At 44.9% G+C, this 20,703-nt stretch overlaps 1 protein-coding gene across 1 annotated transcript in view; it reads right to left on the reverse strand.

The window, feature by feature from the left end:
• Nucleotides 1-17,018, reverse strand: part of cep135 (centrosomal protein 135) — a 233,192-nt gene extending 216,174 nt beyond the window's left edge. Inside the window, exons 1-2 of the mRNA XM_070869899.1 lie at nt 16,947-17,018; nt 2,114-2,242 (exon numbers count right to left, since the gene is read on the reverse strand). Coding sequence (XP_070726000.1) covers nt 2,114-2,226 — 113 coding nt within the window. The 5' untranslated portion in view covers nt 2,227-2,242; nt 16,947-17,018. The remainder of the gene's footprint in view (nt 1-2,113; nt 2,243-16,946) is intronic.
• Between the last annotated feature and the right edge of the window lie 3,685 nt (nt 17,019-20,703).

Raw genomic sequence — 20,703 nt, forward strand, 5'->3', positions numbered from 1 at the left:
AGTAACAGGTAAAAATACAGGGTTTAAACTTCTGGGTGACAAGAATTTAAACAAAATATGTACAAAATGCTTTGTCTGTGGTGATCTCCACTGATACAAATACCCATTAAAAAAAATCAAACGCGCACCTATTATACATTAGAAATGTTGCATGGTGGCAACAGTAAAAAGGTGGCATTGTAATATAACAATGTTATCATGTGACAGGGCTATCTAAAAGAAATATTTAAAACCCATCTCTGGAATCCGAAAGAAGAATCAAAAAATATTTTAAATTGCTCGAAAAAACAAAAGCAGACACCCACGGCCAGAAAGGGTAGCAGTGAACTCCTCAGGATTCTGCGAATTTAAGAAGGCACTCCACAACTCGAAAAAGACTTTGCAGGATTCAGTACCAACCAACCAGAGGATGTTAAAACCATAAAGCTGCACAAGACAAACCACAAGGAATGCTCACCACCACTCCACAGAAAACTACCCCAGAAAATGTGGAAGAGACCTAAAATGATCCATAGACCAAAGAAAGCACCCGGCTAAAGTACTCAATCCTCCAGTCCTCTCATGCAAAGATCGGACAATGGTACTCCCTCCCATCCGTAGAAATTGAACACTGGCCCCTCCCACCACCACTCTGAGGTTAGAAAAACCACACCAGAACCCCCTCTCACCACCAGACACATAATTAGCTCGCAGTCCTATCACCCCTCCTCCTGCTGAGGCAAACTCTCCTTGCCCTTTAAATTTCACCTCCCTCTCTGCCTTACCCCTCATCTCTCATCTCTCTTTCGGCTCCTTCTCCTTCCTCCTCTACTCCTCTCCTTTTCTCGTCACTGCCTCTCCTCTCCTCGTTTTTCCTTCTAACCATGCCCCCACTATTTAGGCTGACACTCCAGTGCAGTGCTGAGGGAGCACTGTACTGTCGGATGTGCCATCTTTCGGATGAGACATTCAACCGAGGCCCCGTCTGCTCTCTCAAGTGGATGTAAAAGATTCCATGGCACTATTTTGAAGAAGAGCAGAGGTGTTCTCCCCGGTGTACTGGCCAATATTTATCTCTCAATCAACATTAAAAAAAACAGATTATCTAGTCATTATCACATTGCTATTTGTGGGAGCTTGCTTGTGCACATATTGGCTGCCGTGTTTCCCACATTACAACAGTGACTACACTCCAAAAATACTTCATTGGCTGTAAAGCGCTGAGATGTCCGGTGGTCGTGAAAAGCGCTATAGGGATCCAAGCCTTTCTTTCTTTCTCTTTCTTCTGCCCTGAACCGAGGTATTTTGTCCTGAGTAACTTTCAATCGATTCACAGAAGTGGAAGGAGGCAAAGCTTACAAATATCGAGCCCAGCTTGCTTTGAAACCAGTCAGTCTTGCTCGCAGTTATAAAAAGATTCAGGGTTCTGTATTCTGCCACCTTGTTGAGTTTCTGGCAGTGAAAGGTCAGGGAAGCCCCATAAACTCATAAACCTCCTCAGGGCTTCTCACAAAAGCACAAGCATCCGAAGGAAAACATTGCTAAAAGTATTTTAAAAACAGAAAACGCTGTTATAGATGCAAGCTTAATAATTTTCTTGTAAGTTTTGCAATTTATGTTACAAACCTTATTTCCATAATAAGTCCTTAGCTTAGTGGAGAATCAAACATTTTCAAAAATATTTTGAATGATCATTTTACATTTTCCTATTAGTTTTAGCAGCTCTTTCTGATTGCTAATTCTCGATTGGCTATTTTTATACCTCCTTAGTAATTTTTCCACTCGTTATTGTTATTGTTGTGTTTGATTGGATCTTTGCCAATCTCTTCAGTTGTAATGTTCTGTGAATATGAAATTTCAGCCCAAGTGTAAATGTGGCACAAAATTTACATATAGAAAAGTGTGACAACAAGTGTGACAGGGAAGACGGGCATGTATTTGAACTAGGCGTAAAATTATGACTGTAGGGGCAATTTTATCACCGTCAATACAATACTACAGAATACTTTTAAAATCAACTAAAATATTTACAATGCTTTGAAATGTGTTGTAACTATTCTCTCCACAGAATGAGCCCCTCAACTTGTCTGAAAAATATTGCAGAGCAACAAAGGACACAATGATTTTTTTTTACCTGAAAAGTTTTTCTACCAGTGGGAGTGTCTCTATCCCAAGAGGCTGCCTGTAGCCAAGCTGATCTAAACGCTTCCGCAGGTTTACAAACTTTCTCTCCGAAGTGGTGGTCATATTAAGAAATGTTTCACTGCAAATTTAGGTAAAATCCTAGACGTTAAAACAAGTAGGAAGTATAATACAAGTGATCAAAGCAGATGCAGGAAAAACATCAAAGGAATATTAATGTTAAGGAGTGGAAATCACACTTGCCATACTCCAATCTAATGGCCATAGAAAGAATCTACTATAAGGAAAGACAACAAAGAACAAAGGGAAAAATCTGTAGCACAATGGAAGACAATCACTGTAGAACACTGGCATTTATAACCTCAACAATGCAATACTCTATAGAAAAATAAATCCATTTAAATTATCTGTTCATCTCCCAAAGAGGTAGATTGGTTTAGCTCTGTAAAGAGTGGCTGTTGTATAATACAAGCTAAATGTTAAGTTAAATTAAACCACTAGAAATAGGAATATTAATGGCTGCTATGAAGGCTACGACACGAAGATGTTATCAGGAATGAGAGATTACAGTTACATCGACAGCTGAGAAGTTAAAGCTTTATTCGCTGGAGCAGATAAGATCCTGTGATGACATGGTAGAGGCCTTTAAGATTATGAAGAGTTATGATAAATAGAAACAGATTATTTCCACTGATCAACAAGATGGTAACATGGTAGCTTGAGTTCAGGAAAAATGTTAGTGACACAAATGAATACTTTCCAAACCTCTTGACACAAGGCACGAGTTAAATCAACTGACAAAAGTGAACCCTCAAAAATCTAAAGCCTTGTTTGAAACACAAAAGGGTAATTTTCCAACTTCAGGGACCATCACTCACTCGGATTACATAATGGATACTTTGACACATAGAAACATAGAAAATAGGTGCAGGAGCAGGCCATTCGGACCTTCAAGCCTGCACTGCCATCCTCAGTACCCCACCCCTGCCTTCTCTCCATACCCCCTGATCCCTTTAGCCGTAAGGGCCACATCTAACTCACTTTTGAATGTGTCTAAAGAACTGGACGCCACAACTTTTTGCAGGGAATTCCATAGGTTCACAACTCTCTGGGTGAAAAAGTTTCTCCTCAGCTCGGTCCTACCCCTTATCCTTAGACTGTGTCCCCTGTTTCTGGACTTCCCCAACATCGGGAACATTCTTCCTGCATCTAACCTGTCCAGTCCCGTCAGAATCTTATACATTTCTATGAGATCCTCCCTCATTCTTCTAAATTCCAGTGTATAAGCCTAGCCGATCCAGTCTTCCCTCATATGACGGTCCTGCCATCCCTGGAATCAGTCTGGTGAACCTTCGCTGCACTCCCTCAATAGTAAGCATGTCCTTCCTCAGATTAGGAGACCAAAACTGTACACAATATTCCAGATGAGGTCTCACCAAGGCCCTGTACAACTGCAGCAAGATCTCCCTGCTCCTATACTCAAATCCCCTCGCTATGAAGGCCAGCATGCCATTTGTTTTCTTTACTGCCTGCTGTACCTGCATGCCTACCTTCAATGACTGATGTATCATGACATCCAGGTCTCGTTGCACCTCCCCTTTTACTAATCTGTCACCATTCAGATAAGAATCTATCTGCCTTCGTGTTTTTGCCACCAAAGTGGATAACCTTACATTTATCCACATTATACTGCATCTGCCATGCATTTGTCCATTCACCTAACCTGTCCAAGTCCCCCTGCAGCCTCTTAACATCCTCCTCGCAGCTTGCCCTGCCACCCAGCTTAGTGGCATCTGCAAACTTGGAGATATTACATTCAATTCCTTCATCTAAATCATTAATGTATATTGTAAATAGCTGGGATCCCAGCACTGAACCCTGCGGCACCCCACTAATCACAGCCTGCCATTCTGAAAAGGACCCGTTTATTCCCACTCTTTGTTTCCTGTCTGCCAACCAGTTGTCTATCCATGTCAATACATTACCCTCAATACCATGTGCCTTAATTTTGCACACCAATCTCTTGTGTGGGACCTTGTCAAAAGCTTTTTGAAAGTCCAAATACACCACATCCGCTGGTTCTCCCTTATCGACTCTACTAGTTACATCCTCGAAAAATTCTAGAAGATTTGTCAAGCATGATTTCCCTTTCATAAATCCATGCTGACTTGGACCGATCCTGTCACTGCTTTCCAAATGCGCTGCTATTACATCTTTAATAATTGATTCCAGCATTTTCCCCACCACCGATGTCAGGCTAACCGATCTATAATTCTCTGTTTTCTCTCTCCCTCCTTTTTTTAAAAAGTGGGGTTACATTAGCTGCCCTCCAATCCATAGGAACTGATCCTGAGTCCATGGACTGTTGGAAAATGACCACCAATGCATCAACTATTTCTAGGGCCACTTCCTTAAGTACTCTGGGATGCAGACCATCAGGTCCTGGGGATTTATCGGCCTTCAGTCCCTTCAATTTCCCCAACACCATTTCCTGACTAATAAGGATTTCCCTCAGTTCCCCCTTCTCGCTAGACCCTCGGTCCCCTAGTATTTTCGGGAGGTTATTCGTGTCTTCCTTAGTGAAGACAGAAACAAAGTAATTGTTCAATTGATCTGCCATTTCCTTGTTCCCCCTTATGAATTCACCTGATTCTGACTGCAAGGGATCTACATTAGTCTTCACTAATCTTTTTCTCTTCACATATCTATAGAAGCTTTTGCAGTCAGTTTTTATGTTCCCTGCAAGCTTACTCTCAGACTCTATTTTCCCCTTCCTAATTAAACCCTTAGTAGTCCTCTGCTGAATTCTAAATTTCTCCCAGTCCTCAGGTTTGCTGCTTTTTCTGGCCATTTTATATGCCTATTCCTTGGATTTAACACATTCCCTAACTTCCCTTGTTAGCCACGGCTGTGCCACCTTCCCTTTTTTATTTTTACGCCACACAGGGATGTACAATTGTTGTAGTTCATCCATGTGATCGTTAAATGTCTGCCATTGCCTATTCACCAGCAACCCTTTAGGTATCATTCTCCAGTCTATCCTAGCCAATTCACGTCTCATACCGTCGAAGTTTCCTTTCTTTAAGTTCAGGACCCTAGTCTCTGAATTAACTGTGACACTCTCCATCTTAATGAAGAATTCTACCATATTATGGTCACTCTTCCCCAAGGGGCCTCGCACGACCAGACTGCTAATTAATCCTCTCTCATTACACAAGACTCAGTCTAGGATGACCTGCTCTCTCGTTGGTTCCTCGACATATTGGTCTAGAAAACCATCCCTTATACACTCCAAGAAATCCTGTATATGATTTCCCAATCATTTAAATGAATGGTCAGAACATTGTAAGCGGTGCACGCTCAAATTTCCCTCAAGCGCTTTAAACGGGCAAAGCTAAAGACTTACCTTTACAATGTTTACATGAGCAACACACAGTAAATTATATAATGCGAGTTATCTTAGAACGGTAAAATCTCAGAGAAAGGATCAATTCGTTATTAGCATACTCTTCACATTATGAGCCTCTTTACGTCCCCTTTATCAGACATTTTCACATACCTGTTCTAACGTAGAATGAGTGACAAGAAAGATTTCCTGCTCTTCAGAAAAACTTGTAACAGTGATATCACTATTTGCTGGGCAATGATGGTAAGCTGCCCTGAGAAAGTGATGGTGGCAATTATCTTTATAATTGAGTGGTTTGGTAAGCCACTTCAGACAGCATTAAGAGTCAACCATGGGTAGGAATAGCAAATTTTAAACTCTGCATGCGCGAATTGCTGAGCATGCATTTTGTACAGCTCCTTTTACTGTGTGGAGAGTGGAACTGAATCCTATAAAATTCTTCCAGGAAGGGAGCAACACAGCCAGCGAACAAAGCCCTGGTTCTTTGCTACTGCAGCTGCTCTAAGGTGGCATTTAGTTTACTTCGAATGGCCTTAATTTACAATTTGTTTAACAAGTTCAGCTCCTGTTTGCTGAAATTCTGTGTTAAGCAGTAAGGTAATACAGTAGTGCGAGTTGTTAATGTAATATAAAAATAGCAGTAGGGATTAAGTTAACATTCACATATCTGTGTAAGTGGAGTATTATGTAGTTTAGTCAGTTTACAAGACAACAAAAGCAGTATTTGATGTCAAGTTTGCTTCTAATCACAGTTGATAGAAAGATCCTGCATGCATTCGCTAATGAACTATAAATTAAAACACCTTCTGGGAATAGGGTATTGACCAATATCCACTATAAGCCATTATACTTCCTCCCATCCCGCTTCCTGTAAGGACTCCATTCCATTCTCCCAGTTTCTTGTCACATCTGTTCTGATGATGCCACCTTCCATACACCAGTGCTTCTGATACATCTTCCTTTTTTTTCAACCGAGGATTCCGTCCCATTTTCCGCACTTCTGCTCTCGCCCTGTCCCCTCTCTCCCAAAACCACAACAGGGTTCCCCTTGTCCTCACTTCCACTCTACCAGCCTCCACGTTCAATGGATCATCCTCTGCCATTTCTGCCACCTCCAGCGTGATCCATTCACCAAACGGATCTTCCCTTTCCCACCCCTTTCAGCATTCCGAAAGGATCGCTCCTTCCATGACACCCTGGTCCACTTCGCAATCACCCCCAACACTACCTCCTCTTCCCACGGCACCTTTCCGTGCAAGCGCAGGAGATGTAACACCTGCTATTTTACCTCCTCCCTTCCCACTGTCCAGGGTACCAAACACACCTTCCAGGTGGAACAGCGATTTACTCAATTTTGTATACTGTATCTGCTGCTCACAATGCAGTCTCCTGTACATTGGGAGACCGCTTTGCGAAACACTTCCATTCAGTCGCAAGCGTGACCCTTAGCTTCTGATCACTTGTCATTTTAATTTTGCGCCCCCTCCCACTCTGATCTCGCTGTCCTCAGCTTCCAACACTGTTCCAATGAAGCTCATCACAAGCTCGAGGACTTTGAGCTAGAAATTGTGTAGCACTTCATTTGGGGCGATAATTTTTGAATAATCACAAAAAGTATTGCCAGGCAAAAATGATTTGCTGATAAAGTTGAATATGAACTTCAACTTTAGCGCTCCAAGAGGGAAGTGGAGCGCTAACTCAAGTGCTACCACTTCCCTTAGAGCGATAAAATGTGTAAGAGGGACGGTAGTGGCAGAGCGCTGAACAATGTTCCGTGCAGTGCTGTTGTCTTTAGAGGCTCCTTCCCTTGCTGAAAGGGAAGGGCCAATGATGGGTTGAATGATTCCTAAAGCTCTCTGTGAGGCCACAGGACTTGCGCGACGTGCATTACAGCCCCAAGCACTCAGAGAGTGGAGGGCTGAGGAATCGCAGGTTCAAAAGCAATCAGAAGGCACCAGACTGCTACAAGTAATCTACCTGACCACCACTGTTAAATGTCATTTCCCAAATGGTCAGCCGAGGTGACAACTGCAGTTGCTGTTGTTGATGCCCGGCGATGCTACAGGCGGCGGGAGCGAATATTGCATCCGGGGCCCTGCACACTGGATGACGTCATGATCTACAGGGCGCAAGATGGCGAGGCAGTAAGTGTTAGCGTCAGCACAAAACCACCAGGGATGTTCGCGGGCGTCGGTGAATTCGCTGCGCCCGGTCGATAACTCCTTAGTACCCTGTTCCCACCCCCTGCAAGCATTAACAGGAGGCGCAAAGCAACCGAATTTCTACCTCTTTATAGCCCCTGGATTCAAGTACTGAGTTCAACAATTTCAGATCATAACCTTAGCCTCATTTTTTCGGACAGCAGCTTTTGGTAATGATTCTGCTATGCCCAATTACACTTTCTCTAGTTTCTTTATTTGTCCCATTACCATTACCAATTCCTTTTGTAATTTAATCTCTCCTGCCTTCCACCACATCGCAGATCTTCCCTTTTGTTCTTTCCTACTCTCCCCCCTCTCCTTGCCCCAGTTTCATCTCAAATTTTCTCCAGTTCTGACAAAAGATCATCAACCTGAAACGTTAGCTCTGTTCCTCTCTCCAGAGTATTCCTAACATTGTGTTTTTTTTTTCAAATTTCCATCATCCACGGTATTTTGCTTTTGTGTTGCTGCAGTAAAACACCTTTCTCTGCATTGTGCATCTTCTAATTACAGTTCTTACCTTGTTACTTATTTAAAGAATAACTATTCGAGACAGCTGTTTAAATTGTCAAACTGCATGGATTTCACTGCATCAATTGTACTGCGCAGACACTGGTATGAAAATAAAGATCAATGTTTTAAGTTTTACCATTTCATTAGCTCCATTTAAATTAATTCTGTACCCGCATTGCTTCAGCATCACAAAAATCTATTTTATATAAACATTTTTGCATTGGCAATATTGTAGTGAACCTCGAATGTTGCCAGCCATGCGATGTCATGGACCAATAAAACCCCAACATTGTGCCAAAAATTCCGGCATCACCGGGTCCTTACGAAGTGCGCACAGACCCGGCACGGCCTTGCAAAAGCCAGTTTTACATAACATAAGAAATAGGAGCAGGAGTAGGCTTTTTGGCCCATCGAGCCTGCTCCGCCATTCAATAATATCATGGCGGATCTGATCATGGACTCAGCTCCACTTCCCTGCCCGCTCCCCGTAACCCTTTACTCCCTTATCGCTCAAAAATCTGTCTATCTCCGCCTTAAATTTATCCAATGACCCAGCCTCCACAGCTCTCTGAGGCAGAGAAGTCCACAGATTTACAACCGTTAGAGAAGAAATTCCTCTTCATCTCAGTTTTAAATGGGCGACTCCTTATTTTAAGACTATGTCCCCTAGTTTTAGTTTCCCTTATGAGTGGAAATATCCTCTCTGCATCCACCTTGTTCAGCCCCCTCATTATCTTATGTGTTTCGATAAGATCACCTCTCATTCTTATGAACTCCAATGTGAATAGGCCCAACCTACTCAACCTATCTTCATAAGTCAACCCCCTCATCTCCGGAATCAACCTAGTGAACCTTCTCTGAACAGTGTCCAATGCAAGTATATCCTTCCTTAAATACGGAGACCAAAACTGTATGCAATACTCCAGATGTGGCCTCACCAATACCCTGTACAGTTGTAGCAGAACTTCTCTGCTTTTATACTCTATCCCCCTTGCAATAAAGCCCAACATTCCATTTGCCTTCCTGATTACTTGCTGTACCTGCATACTAACTTTTTGTATTTCATACACAAGGACCCCCAGATCCTGCTGTACTGCAGCATTTTGCAATTTTTCTCCATTTACATTGTAATTTGCTTTTGTATTTTTTCTGGCAAAGTGGATAACCTCACATTTTCCCAAATTATACTCCATCTGCTAAATTTTTTCTCACTCAGTTAGCCTGTCTATATTCCTTTGCAGATGTTTTGTGTCCTCCTCACAATTTGCTTTCCCACCCATCTCTGTATCATCAGCAAACTTGGCTCCATTACACTCGGTCCCTTCATCTAAGTAATTAATATAGATTGTAAATAGTTGAGGACCCAGCACTGATCCCTGCGGCACCACAATAGTCACTGTTTGCCAACCGGAAAATGACCCATTTATTCAGACTCCCTGTTTTCTGTTAGTTAGCCAATCATCAATCCATGCTAATATATTACCCCCAACCCCGTGAACTTTTATCTTGTGCAGTAACCTTTTATGTGGCACCTTATCGAATGCCTTCTGGAAATCCAAATATACTACATCCACTGGTTCCCTCTTATCCACCCTGCTCGTCACATTCTCAAAGAACTCCAGCAAATTTGTCAAACATGATTTCACTTTCATTAAACCATGCTGACTCTGCTTGATTGAATTATGCTTTTCCAAATGTCCTGTTACTGCTTCCTTAATAATGGACTCCAGCATTTTCCCAATGATAGATGTTCGGCTCACTGGTCAATAGTTTCCTGCTTTTTGTCTGCCTTCATTTTTAAATAGGGGCGCTACATTTGCAGTTTTCCAATCCGCTGGGACTGCTCCAGAATCCAGGGAATTTTGGTAGACTACAACCAATGTAGCCACTATCTCTGCAGCCACCTCTTTTAAGACCCTAGTATGTAAGCCATCAGGTCCAAGGGACTTGTCCGCCTTTAGTCCCATTAATTTACCGAGTACTACTTCATTAGTGATAGTGATTGTACTAAGTTCCTCCCTCCCTACAGCCCCCTGGTTATCGACTATTGGGATGTTTTTAGTATCTTCTACCGTGAAGACCGATACAAAATATTTGTTCAACGTCTCTGCCATTTCCCTGTTCTCCATTATTAATTCCCCAGTCTCATCCTCTAGGGGACCAACATTTACTTTAGCCACTCTTTTCCTTTTTTTGTACCTGTAGAAATTCTTACGATCTGTTTTTATATTTTGTGCTAGTTTACTTTCATAATCTATCTTCTATCATTTTTTTCTTAGTCCTTCTTTGCTGGCTTTTAAAAGTTTCCCAATCCTCTGCCCTCCCACTAGTCTTGGCCACATTGTATGCCCTTGTTTTCAATTTGATACCATCCCTTATTTCCTTAGTTAGCCACGGATGGTTATCCCTTCTCTTACAGTTTTTCCTTCTCATTGGGATATATTTTTGTTGAGAGTTATGAAATATCTCCTTAAATGTCTGCCACTGCTCATCAACCGTCCCGTACTTTAATCTATTTTCCCAGTCCACTTTAGCCAACTCTGCCCTCATACCTTTGTAGTCTCCTTTATTAAAGCTTAGGACACTGGTTTAAGAACCAACTTTCTCACCTTCCAACTGAAGTTGAAATTCAACCATGTTATGGTCACTCATTCCTAGAGGATCCTTTACTATGAGATCATTTATTAATCCTGCCTTATTATACAGTACTAGATCTAAGATAGCCTGCTCCCTGGTTGGTTCCGCAACGTACTGTTCAAGGAAACTATCCCGGATACACTCTATGAATCCCTCCTCAAGGCTGCCCTGGCCAATTTGCTTTGTCCAATCAATATGAAGGTTAAAATCACCCATGATTATTGCAGTTCCTTTATTACAAGCCTCCATTATTTATTGATTTATACTCCGTCCATCAGTATAGCTACTGTTAGGGGGCCTGTAGACTACGCCCACCAGCAACTTTTTCGCTTTATTATTCCTTATCTCCACCCAAACTGATTCAACATCTTGATCTTCTGAGCCAATATAGTTTCTCACTAACACATTGATCCCATCCTTTAACAGAGCTACCCCACCTCCTTTTCCTTTCTGTCTGTTCTTCTGAATTGTCAAATACCCCAGAATATTTAGTTCCCAGTCCTGGTCACCTTGCAACCACGTCTCTGTAGTGGCTATCAGATCATACCCATTTGTCTATTTGTGCCGTCAACTCATTTATTTTGTTACGAATACTACGTGCATTCAGATAAAGAGCTTTTAAACATGTTTTTTTACCATTTTTTCCTGCTTTGACCCCACTTTCTGATTCACCTTTATGTTTATACATTCTGTCCCTTCCTGGCACGCTCTGGCTTTTATTTCCCCCAGTGCTACCCTGCTTTATTGCCTTCTCCTTGTTCTTTGACTTTTTAAATTTTCGCTCATCTGAATCCCCAACGCCCACTAATTAGTTTAATGCCCTCTCTACAGCCCTAGTTATTCGCCAGGACCCTAGTCCCAGTACGGTCTAAGCGGAGCCCATCCCAATGGAACTGTTCCCTCTTAACCCAGTACTGGTGCCAGTATCCCACAAACCAAATCCCATTTCTCCCACACCAGTCTTTGAGCCACGTGTTTAACTCTCTGATCTTTCAGGGTGCGATGCGCATGCATCAAAACCCAGCTTTTCCGATCTGTCAAGATTTCGCTTGACATATCCTCCACATCCCCAGAAGGACATTCGCGCGGGAGAGTTTGGGCTATTTGCCCATCTCTTGCCCAGCGAATATCCATCAAACTTTAACGCCTGGTAAAAGCAGGCATATAGCTCACTTTTACCAGCGTACGAGTTTTAAAATATATAAAAATTTAATTTAATTTTTATGTTCAAAACCCTGTCCATTAAGGTAAGTTTATTTTAAACCTATTAAAACACTTTAAAAAAAAATCTCACATTTTTTTTTCTAAAACATTCAATTAACTTTAATTTCAATTAATTTAAAATGTGAGGTGTTTTTTTAAATTATGTTGCATTTCTTGTTTTAGGAGAGTTTTCTCATTGATAGTAATGGGAACTCGTAAAAACAGAGTTCCAATTATCAATGAGAATACTAGACAGTGATTGGTGGTCCAGGCCCATGTGACTCCAGCATTTTTGTACGTACAGGGAAGTCATATCCCCATAAGCTGCGCATCGAATGAAGGCCTCTGACTGGAATCGAAGGCGCCTCCGTGATCACCAGGAATTTCCCCCCCATTAGTTCATGATACCATAGATCAAAAAACACTTGGGAGGAAAAAACATTTTGATCCGTTTTTAGCCAAGTAATAGCTCCCCGTTCCTCTATTAAACATCTACTTGGGAATGCCATCCACACTGCCTCACTGCTGCTACTCCAAGTGCTGCAGCTTTGCTCTGCTCCTTTCCTCAAAAGGCGCATCAAGTATTCCAACAAGTTTTAAGCAAGGTGTGGAAATGTATTTTTATCTAAGCTGATACCATACGGTATTTGTGTGCCTTTTGATTAAAATGGAGTCCTGGCCCTTCCAGAACTTTCTGCATTTTAGCAGCCAGCTTATTATGAACAGCTAAACCTGCTGTTAGATGGCTGATGGTTATCAGACAGCTAGGAGACAAGTCATGCTGAGACAAGTAACCCCCCATGGTGCTCTCCTATTGTCTACACTACAGGAGTTCCATGTCACCCCACCCTTATCTTCTAGCCATTATCTCTTTCCTTTACCTCATCCATTTGAAGCAAACAGGTAAACTGACCAGGAAATTGGATAATCCTGATACAATACAAGACAGGTGATAGCCCATTACCTATGACTCATGGAGTAATGGCCGTTTGGCTTTCTGATAACCCTGACAAAAGGAAATATCTTGACACCATTTCAGGACCAGGATATAGTAATTAACTCTTTATCTGTATTCACTGACTGTGAGACAGAGCAATACACAGGGAGAGGCCAGAACTTGGGTTTTACTGTATAAATATCTTGTGAAGCTGTACCATTGCGGAGGTTTCATTTAGCCCTTGACTGAGTGAAACCTACCCCTTGCGAGCAAGTAAATTAAAAGGGAAACTTCCATCGGAGCTGTAAGTGTCGGAGTCATTCTTTTCTGAGGTCGAGATTTCGACAAAGGCAGCCCAGCACCTTAATCCCAGCTCCAAGCACAGTTCCGAAGCATGTTGAGGTGCTGCTGTAGACAACAAGCGCGAGTTTTAAGCATTCGCACAGGCTCCCTTGGATTCAGAACTTGCAAATCAGCTGATTGTCAAGCACTGGCTCAGCTCCTTCTCTAAATTAAACCAGAGAAGCAGCAACACAACATTCAGGAAGTGACCTTATCGGCCATTCCTGACACTGGCTCATCCTCTGTGCCCTCACCAGCGGTGAGAGCAGTGTCTCTAATTCAGGTTCCGGCAATGCCTCCTTAGTCCCCGAACACAAAGAGAACAGCATCAGCCACCTTTCCCTGCCCCAAATCTGCTACATGTCTAACTTTTTCCAGTTCTGACGAAAGATCATCGACCTGTACCGTTAACTCTGTTTCTCTCTCCACAGATGCTGCCTGACCAGCTGAGTATTTCCAGCATTTTCTATTTTTATTTCAGGCCCCACTGTGTTCTATCCTGTCAAGGTTCAGGCTTCAGGCCCTGCTACATTCCCTCCCACTCCAGCCTCTGGCTCTCCTGAATCCTCTTCCTCCAATCATGGGCCCTGCTCCTTCCACAACCTTGAATCCTTTGGCATGTCCCCACTCCCATCCAAGTCTTCATCTACCGGGTGTGTTCTCTCATCAGCATGCAATATTACTCAAGGTGTTAGCTTCACAACTACCCGGACATCAATGGAACCATTCCAGCTGGGGATGCAAGGTCTGTATCCTCGGCTCCCTTTGAGGTCAGACCTTACCGCATGCCCCCACCCACACCCCACCCTAACTTGTCATGCTCCTTCTCAGCCCAGGACTCAAGCCCAAGTTTCTCTTACACTTATGCAGATACCCATCACATACATTCCGGCTTTCATCTCTAAAAAGGTATAGCATACAAATTCAGTAAATAAACGAAGGAATGTGTGATTTACATGTGGGGACAGTAAAACAGACAGGAGAGAGGGAACTACTCTGACTCTCTGGCAGATGCCCAGGAGCCCACCTCTGGTATGGCAATGATACCATCTCAAAGAGGTGGTACAGTATGACACTTTTTCAGCTTCACACCAGCTATGGCGTAATCAAAATCAACTTGAACAAAACTTTAAAAAGTTCCCAGATGGTTTAATGATTTTTTTTGTTGTAAACTTCACCATAATGTTAATTGAGTCAGTGGTCAGATGGAGATCACAGGGTTTGGGGAGCAAAATTCATAAGTGCAGTGGGGAGTTATAAAATTCATAAGTCCAGCCCCCATAGTCTACACTGCTCTAAAGTATAGAGTCCCAACTTTTGCAAACTATCTTAACGAAGATGCTTTAGACTTGGAATTAGTCTAGTGGCCCTCTTCTGCACCCTTTCCAGAGTCTGAATATCACTCACCATGTGAGGAGACCAAAACTGGACACAGTATTCCAAGTGCAGCCTGACTAAGGCCTTGCATAAGGACAAAACAGTATGCCTCGTCTTATACTCAATTGTCCTATGGATACACTGCAACACCCTATTTGCTCGAGTTATCACATCATGGCTATGCTCATGTACCTTTTAAGGATGTATGCACTAGAATGCCCAAATCTCTTTCTATCTCCATCTTTAATGCCTTTCCCTGGACGGTGTATGAATGTTGAGCATTTGCTCTGCCCACATGCATAACACTGCACTTTTCTAAGTTATACATCATTTTCTAGTCTTGAGCCCAATCTCCCAATACATTAAGATCTGCCTGAATCAGACAAGCCTCTTCTACAGTTCTAGCACTTGCACAGATATTGGTATCATCTGCAATTTTGCAAATTGTGCCCCCAACACCTACATCCAGATCATTAATAAAACTAGTAAAAAGCAACGGTCCCAACACTGATCCCTGCGAGACACCACTGATGATCGGTCTCCAAACAGATCCAAATCCATCTATAATTACTCTTTGCCTGTGTCCTGCCTGCCAGCCAGTTTTGAATCCAGCTCAATATACTTCCACTAATACCAGAGGCTCTGATGCAGTACCTTGCCAGTTCCTTCATCCATCAACTTAGTAACTTTTTCAAAAAATACAATTAGATTTGACCTCTTTTTTTTTTATGAAGCCATGTTGGATGTTCTTAATATGTCCCTCTCTATCCAAGTTTTCATATAGAGGTTGGACCTCTCTGGTCCAGAAACATCCATGGTTCGACATTAACTGGGCCTGAGGGAGAGGAGGGTTTATTTTTTTAAAAATTTTGATTGGTTGGAGCAGCTGTCAGTCAGTGAGTGTGCGCGCAGGTGCTGAGGAAGCCGCCCAGAGGCTGCCAGCTTACGCGCGCACGTACACACACACACACACACACACACACAGGTGCCCGCGCGTTGTCGACGGGTAAGTGTGACTCTCGTGGTTTGTAAAATTCTCTGTTCCGGCACTGATCAGCTCCCAAGGGTGCCGAAGCAGAGAGGTCCAACCTGTATTACATCCCTCATGATTCTTTCAAGCATGTTACGTATTACTGATGTTAAACTGATGGGCCTAAAGTTACCTGGGTCTGCCTGGTCACCTTTTTTTAAATGGGGACTACGTTAGGCTCCTTCTAATCTGTAAGAACCATTTCAGAGTGCAGTGAGCTGTTAAAAATACAGGCCTGGGGCTCACACAGCACATGTCCCATCTCCCGGAAGACCCTTGGGTGGATATCATTCGGCTGCTGCTCTATCTATTTTAAATTCTTAATTCTTTCTAAAACAATATGCTTATCTATGTTAATGTTACTGATAAAACTAGTATTATTAAATTCTAATATTCGAGCATCATCTTCAAGGGTGAATACTGATGCAAAGTATTGATTTAATATTTCTGCCATATTTTGTCATTTGTAACCTGTTCTTGAACACCCTTCAGTCTTTGATATAATAATTCGCACCGTCTCACTCGCCCATCACCCCTGTGCTCACTACATTGGATCCCAGTTAATCAACGCCTCAATTTCAAAATTCCCATTGTTTATAAATCTCTCCATAGCCTCACCCTCCCTTTCTCTGTAATCTCCTCCAGACCCACAACCCCAGAGATGTCTGCGCTCCTCTAATTCTGCCCTCTTGAGCATCCCTGATTATAATCGCTCCACCATCGGTGGCCGTGCCTTCTGTTGCTCTGGAACTCCCTTCCTAAACCTCTTCACCTTTCTATCTCTCTCTCCTCCTTAAACCCCACCTCTCTGACCAACTCCTGCCCTCATTTGCCCTTGTGTGGCTCGGTGTCAAATGTAATTTGAGAACACTACGGTGTAGCGCCTTGGGACGTTTTACGGCATTAAAGGCGCTATACAAATGCAGGTGGTTGTTTTTGGCGAGGACACTGCTTTGTGACAGCTCGACTCGGAGCGAGCAATGGGCCCCGGCTCCCGGCAGTGTGGTTCCCCGAGGCCGCCGCCGCTCCTCCCCCGGCCCGGCCCAACAACCCTTCCTGCCAGCCCTTTAACTACAGGCCGCCCGGCCCGGAGCTCTCTCTTTCTCTCTCTCTCTCCCCGCCCGGCAGTTGCTGGTGTTTCCAACACTGACCCCAGGCCCGGGCCTCCTGTCCGCTTACCGCTGATTCCCCGGCCGCCCCAACTGCTCTCCCAGTGGCTCCGCTCCCGCCGCCGCCCGGACCCGAGTCTCCGCGGCAAGAGTTTGAAAATGGCGCGCACAGCACCCGGGACAGACAGCGCCGCCCCGCGGGGAGTGAGGTAACTGCACCCGGGACAGACAGCGCCATCCAGCGGGAAGTGAGGTAACTGCACCCGGGACAGACAGCGCCGCCCCACGGGCAGTGAGGTAACTGCACCCGGGACAGACAGCGCCGCCCCACGGGCAGTGAGGTAACTGCACCCGGGACAGACAGCGCCGCCCCGTGGGGAGTGAGGTAACTGCACCCGGGACAGACAGCGCCGCCCCGCGGGGAGTGAGGTAACTGCACCCGGGACAGACAGCGCCGCCCCGTGGGGAGTGAGGTAACTGCACCCGGGACAGACAGCGCCGCCCCGCGGGGAGTGAGGTAACTGCACCCGAGACAGACAGCGCCGCCCCGCGGGGAGTGAGGTAACTGCACACGGGACAGACAGCGCCGCCCCGCGAGGAGTGAGGCAACTGCACCCGGGACAAACAGCGCCGCCCCGCGGGGAGTGAGGTAACTGCACACGGGACAGACATCACCGCCCCGCGAGGAGTGAGGGAACTGCACCCGGGACAGACAGCGCCGCCCCGCGGGGAGTGAGGTAACTGCACACAGGACAGACAGCGCCATCCAGCGAGGAGTGAGGGAACTGCACCCGGGACAGACAGCGCCGCCCCGCGAGGAGTGAGGAAACTGCACCCGGGACCGAGCGGGAAGTGAGGGAACTGTACCCGGGACAGACAGCGCCATCGAGCGGGAAGTGAGGAAACTGCACCCGGGACAGACAGCGCCGCCCCGCGAGGAGTGAGGAAACTGCACCCGGGACCGAGCAGGAAGTGAGGGAACTGCACCCGGGACAGACAGCGCCATCGAGCGGCGCCATCGAGCGGGAAGTGAGGAAACTGCACCCGGGACAGACAGCGCCGCCCCGCGAGGAGTGAGGAAACTGCACCCGGGACAGACAGCGCCGCCCCGCGAGGAGTGAGGAAACTGCACCCGGGACAGACAGCGCCATCCAGCGGTGAGTGTGGGAACGGTCTCCCAAGTTTTGGGGTGGGCGGAGGATATCGCCGCTTAGTGGGAGAGTGGGGGAACCGCACCAACAGCCAGACAGCACCACCGAGCGTGGCTGAATGGTAGAACGACGGCACCTGGCACAAGAAAGGGTGAACTGTGCTTTTCACGATCCTTAGGACGAACTTTTTTGAAGCGTAGTCACTGTTCTCATGCAGGAAATGTGCAGCCAAATTGCGCACAGCAAGGTACCACTTATTTTTTAAGTGGTTGGTTGAGCGATAAATATTGGCCACGACACTGGGGCAAAACTTCCCAGTTATTCTTTGCAATGGTGCCATGGGATCTTTTACATCCACCTGAAAGGCCAGACAGGGCCTTGGTTTTATGTCTTAACTGACACTGCAGTGCTCCCTCGGCACTGCACTAGAATCCTAGATTTATGTGCTCAGGTCTCTAAAGCGAAACTTGAACCCACAACCTTCTGATTCAGAGACGCGATTGCTACCAATTGAGCCACTGCTGACACTACGACACGCATCCAAGGAAGTGGAGAGTATTCCATCATACTCCTAATGTGTGCCTTGTAGGTGGGAGAGAGGCTTTGGTGAGTCAGGAGTTGAGCTATGTGCAGCAGAATACCCAGCTTCTGACCTGTTCCAGTAGCCACGACATTTATATGGCTGTTCTCGTTTAGTTCCTAGTTGATGGTGAGGGACTATTAAATGTCAAAGAGAGGTGGTTAGGCTCTTTCTTGTTGCAGATGGTCATTGCCTGGTACTTAAGTGGCTCGAATGTTACTTGAAAGAAAGAAAAATGCATTTATACAGCGCCTTTCACTACCTTGACATCATAAATGCTTTACAGTCAATGAAGTACTTTTGAATGAAGTCACTGTTGTAATGTAGGAAATGTGTCGGCCAATTTGTGCACAGCAAGCTCCCACAAACAACATATGATAATGACCAGATAATGCCTTTTAATGATGTTTTGGGTACGTTCGAGGTACATTCCCACTAGTGGGAAAGGTAAGGCAACTAAAGTCAGGGCTCCCTGGCTGACGAAAGAGATAGCGAGTAAGGGGCCGAAATTCATCAAATCACTGCCCACTGCCGCCGACATTGCTCTTGGAGATCCACCCAGTGCCACTTTCGAGGTGGCTTGGAGCGGGTGGGAGGAGAGAGCCGCCGGAACCGCCAGCGGACATCAACGGACGGCCGAGTGGCACAACTGACTTCCCGCCCGCCGAGCTCCCATATTGATGCGGGCGGGAGTCAGCGGCAGAATGGGAGTGGACCGCTGCAAGGTAAGCTGGTCTGTCCCCGACGGTAAGTATGAAAATCATTGAAAAAAGGTTAGTGAACATTTTTTAATTGGTTTTTCCACAGCGACTTACCTTGATGGGGTTCCTCTGAAGGTCATCCGATAGTTTTTTAATTTTTGTTATTGCTTTTTATTTTTAGGTCTTTGACCCTCCGTGGGCTTGACTCCATCCTCGGTGGCAATGCCTCTGCCACCGAGAATGAGAGCTCCCGCTGGCTGCTGCCCAGGTTGGTGGCATAAGTCCCTCATTTGCCACCCGCCAACCTTCAAGGGACCTTCTTCATGAATATCCTGCTGAAAGTACCGTCAGGTACCTCGGCGGCCATCGGGCGGGTGGAGGCCTTCACCAAATTCGGCCCCTAAGATGGAGCAGAAAAAGAGCACGTATGACAGATGTCAGGTCAAAAATATATCTGAGAATCAGGCTAAATATAGAAAGTTCAAAGGAGCAATGAAAAAGAAAATAAGATGGGCAAAGAGAGGGTATGAGAATAGAATGGCAGCCAACATAAAAGGTAATCCAAAAGTCTTCAATAGGCATATAACTAGTAAAAGGGTATTAAGGGGGGCGGGGGGCGCGATTCGGGACCAAAAAGGAGACCTACGCATGGAGGCAGAGGATATGGCTGAGGTACTAAATGAGTACTTTGCATTTGTCTTCACCAAGGAAGAAGATGCTGGCATAGACATAGTAAAAGAAGAGGTAGCGGAGATACTGGATGAGATAAGAATTGATAAAGATGAGTACTAGAAAGGCTGGCTGTAAGTCACCAGGACTGGATGGGATGCATCCTAGGATGCTGAGGGAAGTAAAGGAAGAAATTGCGGAGGTACTGACCATAATCTTCCAATCCTCCTTGCTAGAGAAATGGAGTATTAAAAATGTTACACCCTTGTTCAAAACAGGGTGTAAAGATAAATCCAGCAACTGTAGGCTGTCAGTTTAACCTCAGTAGTGCGGAAGCTTTTAGGAACAATAATCAAGGACAAAATTAGCAGTCACTTGGACAATGTCATATATGTAGACCATGTATACTAACTGTATAGTCACATAAGATGTGTCACCAAAGGGCACTGCGGTGGGAGACCTGAGGGTCACCTGCATAGGTGTGCAGGGCCCAGTATAAAAGGCTGACCACCATGCTTGTGCCTCACTCTGGAGTTACAATAAATGGGACTAAGGTCACAACAGCTCAAGTACAATACTAGACCTCGTGGAGTCATTCATAAGAATATTAAAGACATAACAACTGGCGACGAGATTACAAACTTTCATGCAAAAATGACTAACGTTGGTGCATTAGAAAAGTTCTCAGAGGGTGAAGATTGGGAAGCCTTTACGGAGCGGCTCGAC

Source organism: Pristiophorus japonicus, chromosome 2 (genome assembly GCF_044704955.1).
Source record: "Pristiophorus japonicus isolate sPriJap1 chromosome 2, sPriJap1.hap1, whole genome shotgun sequence".
NCBI classification, from domain to species: Eukaryota; Metazoa; Chordata; class Chondrichthyes; family Pristiophoridae; genus Pristiophorus; species Pristiophorus japonicus.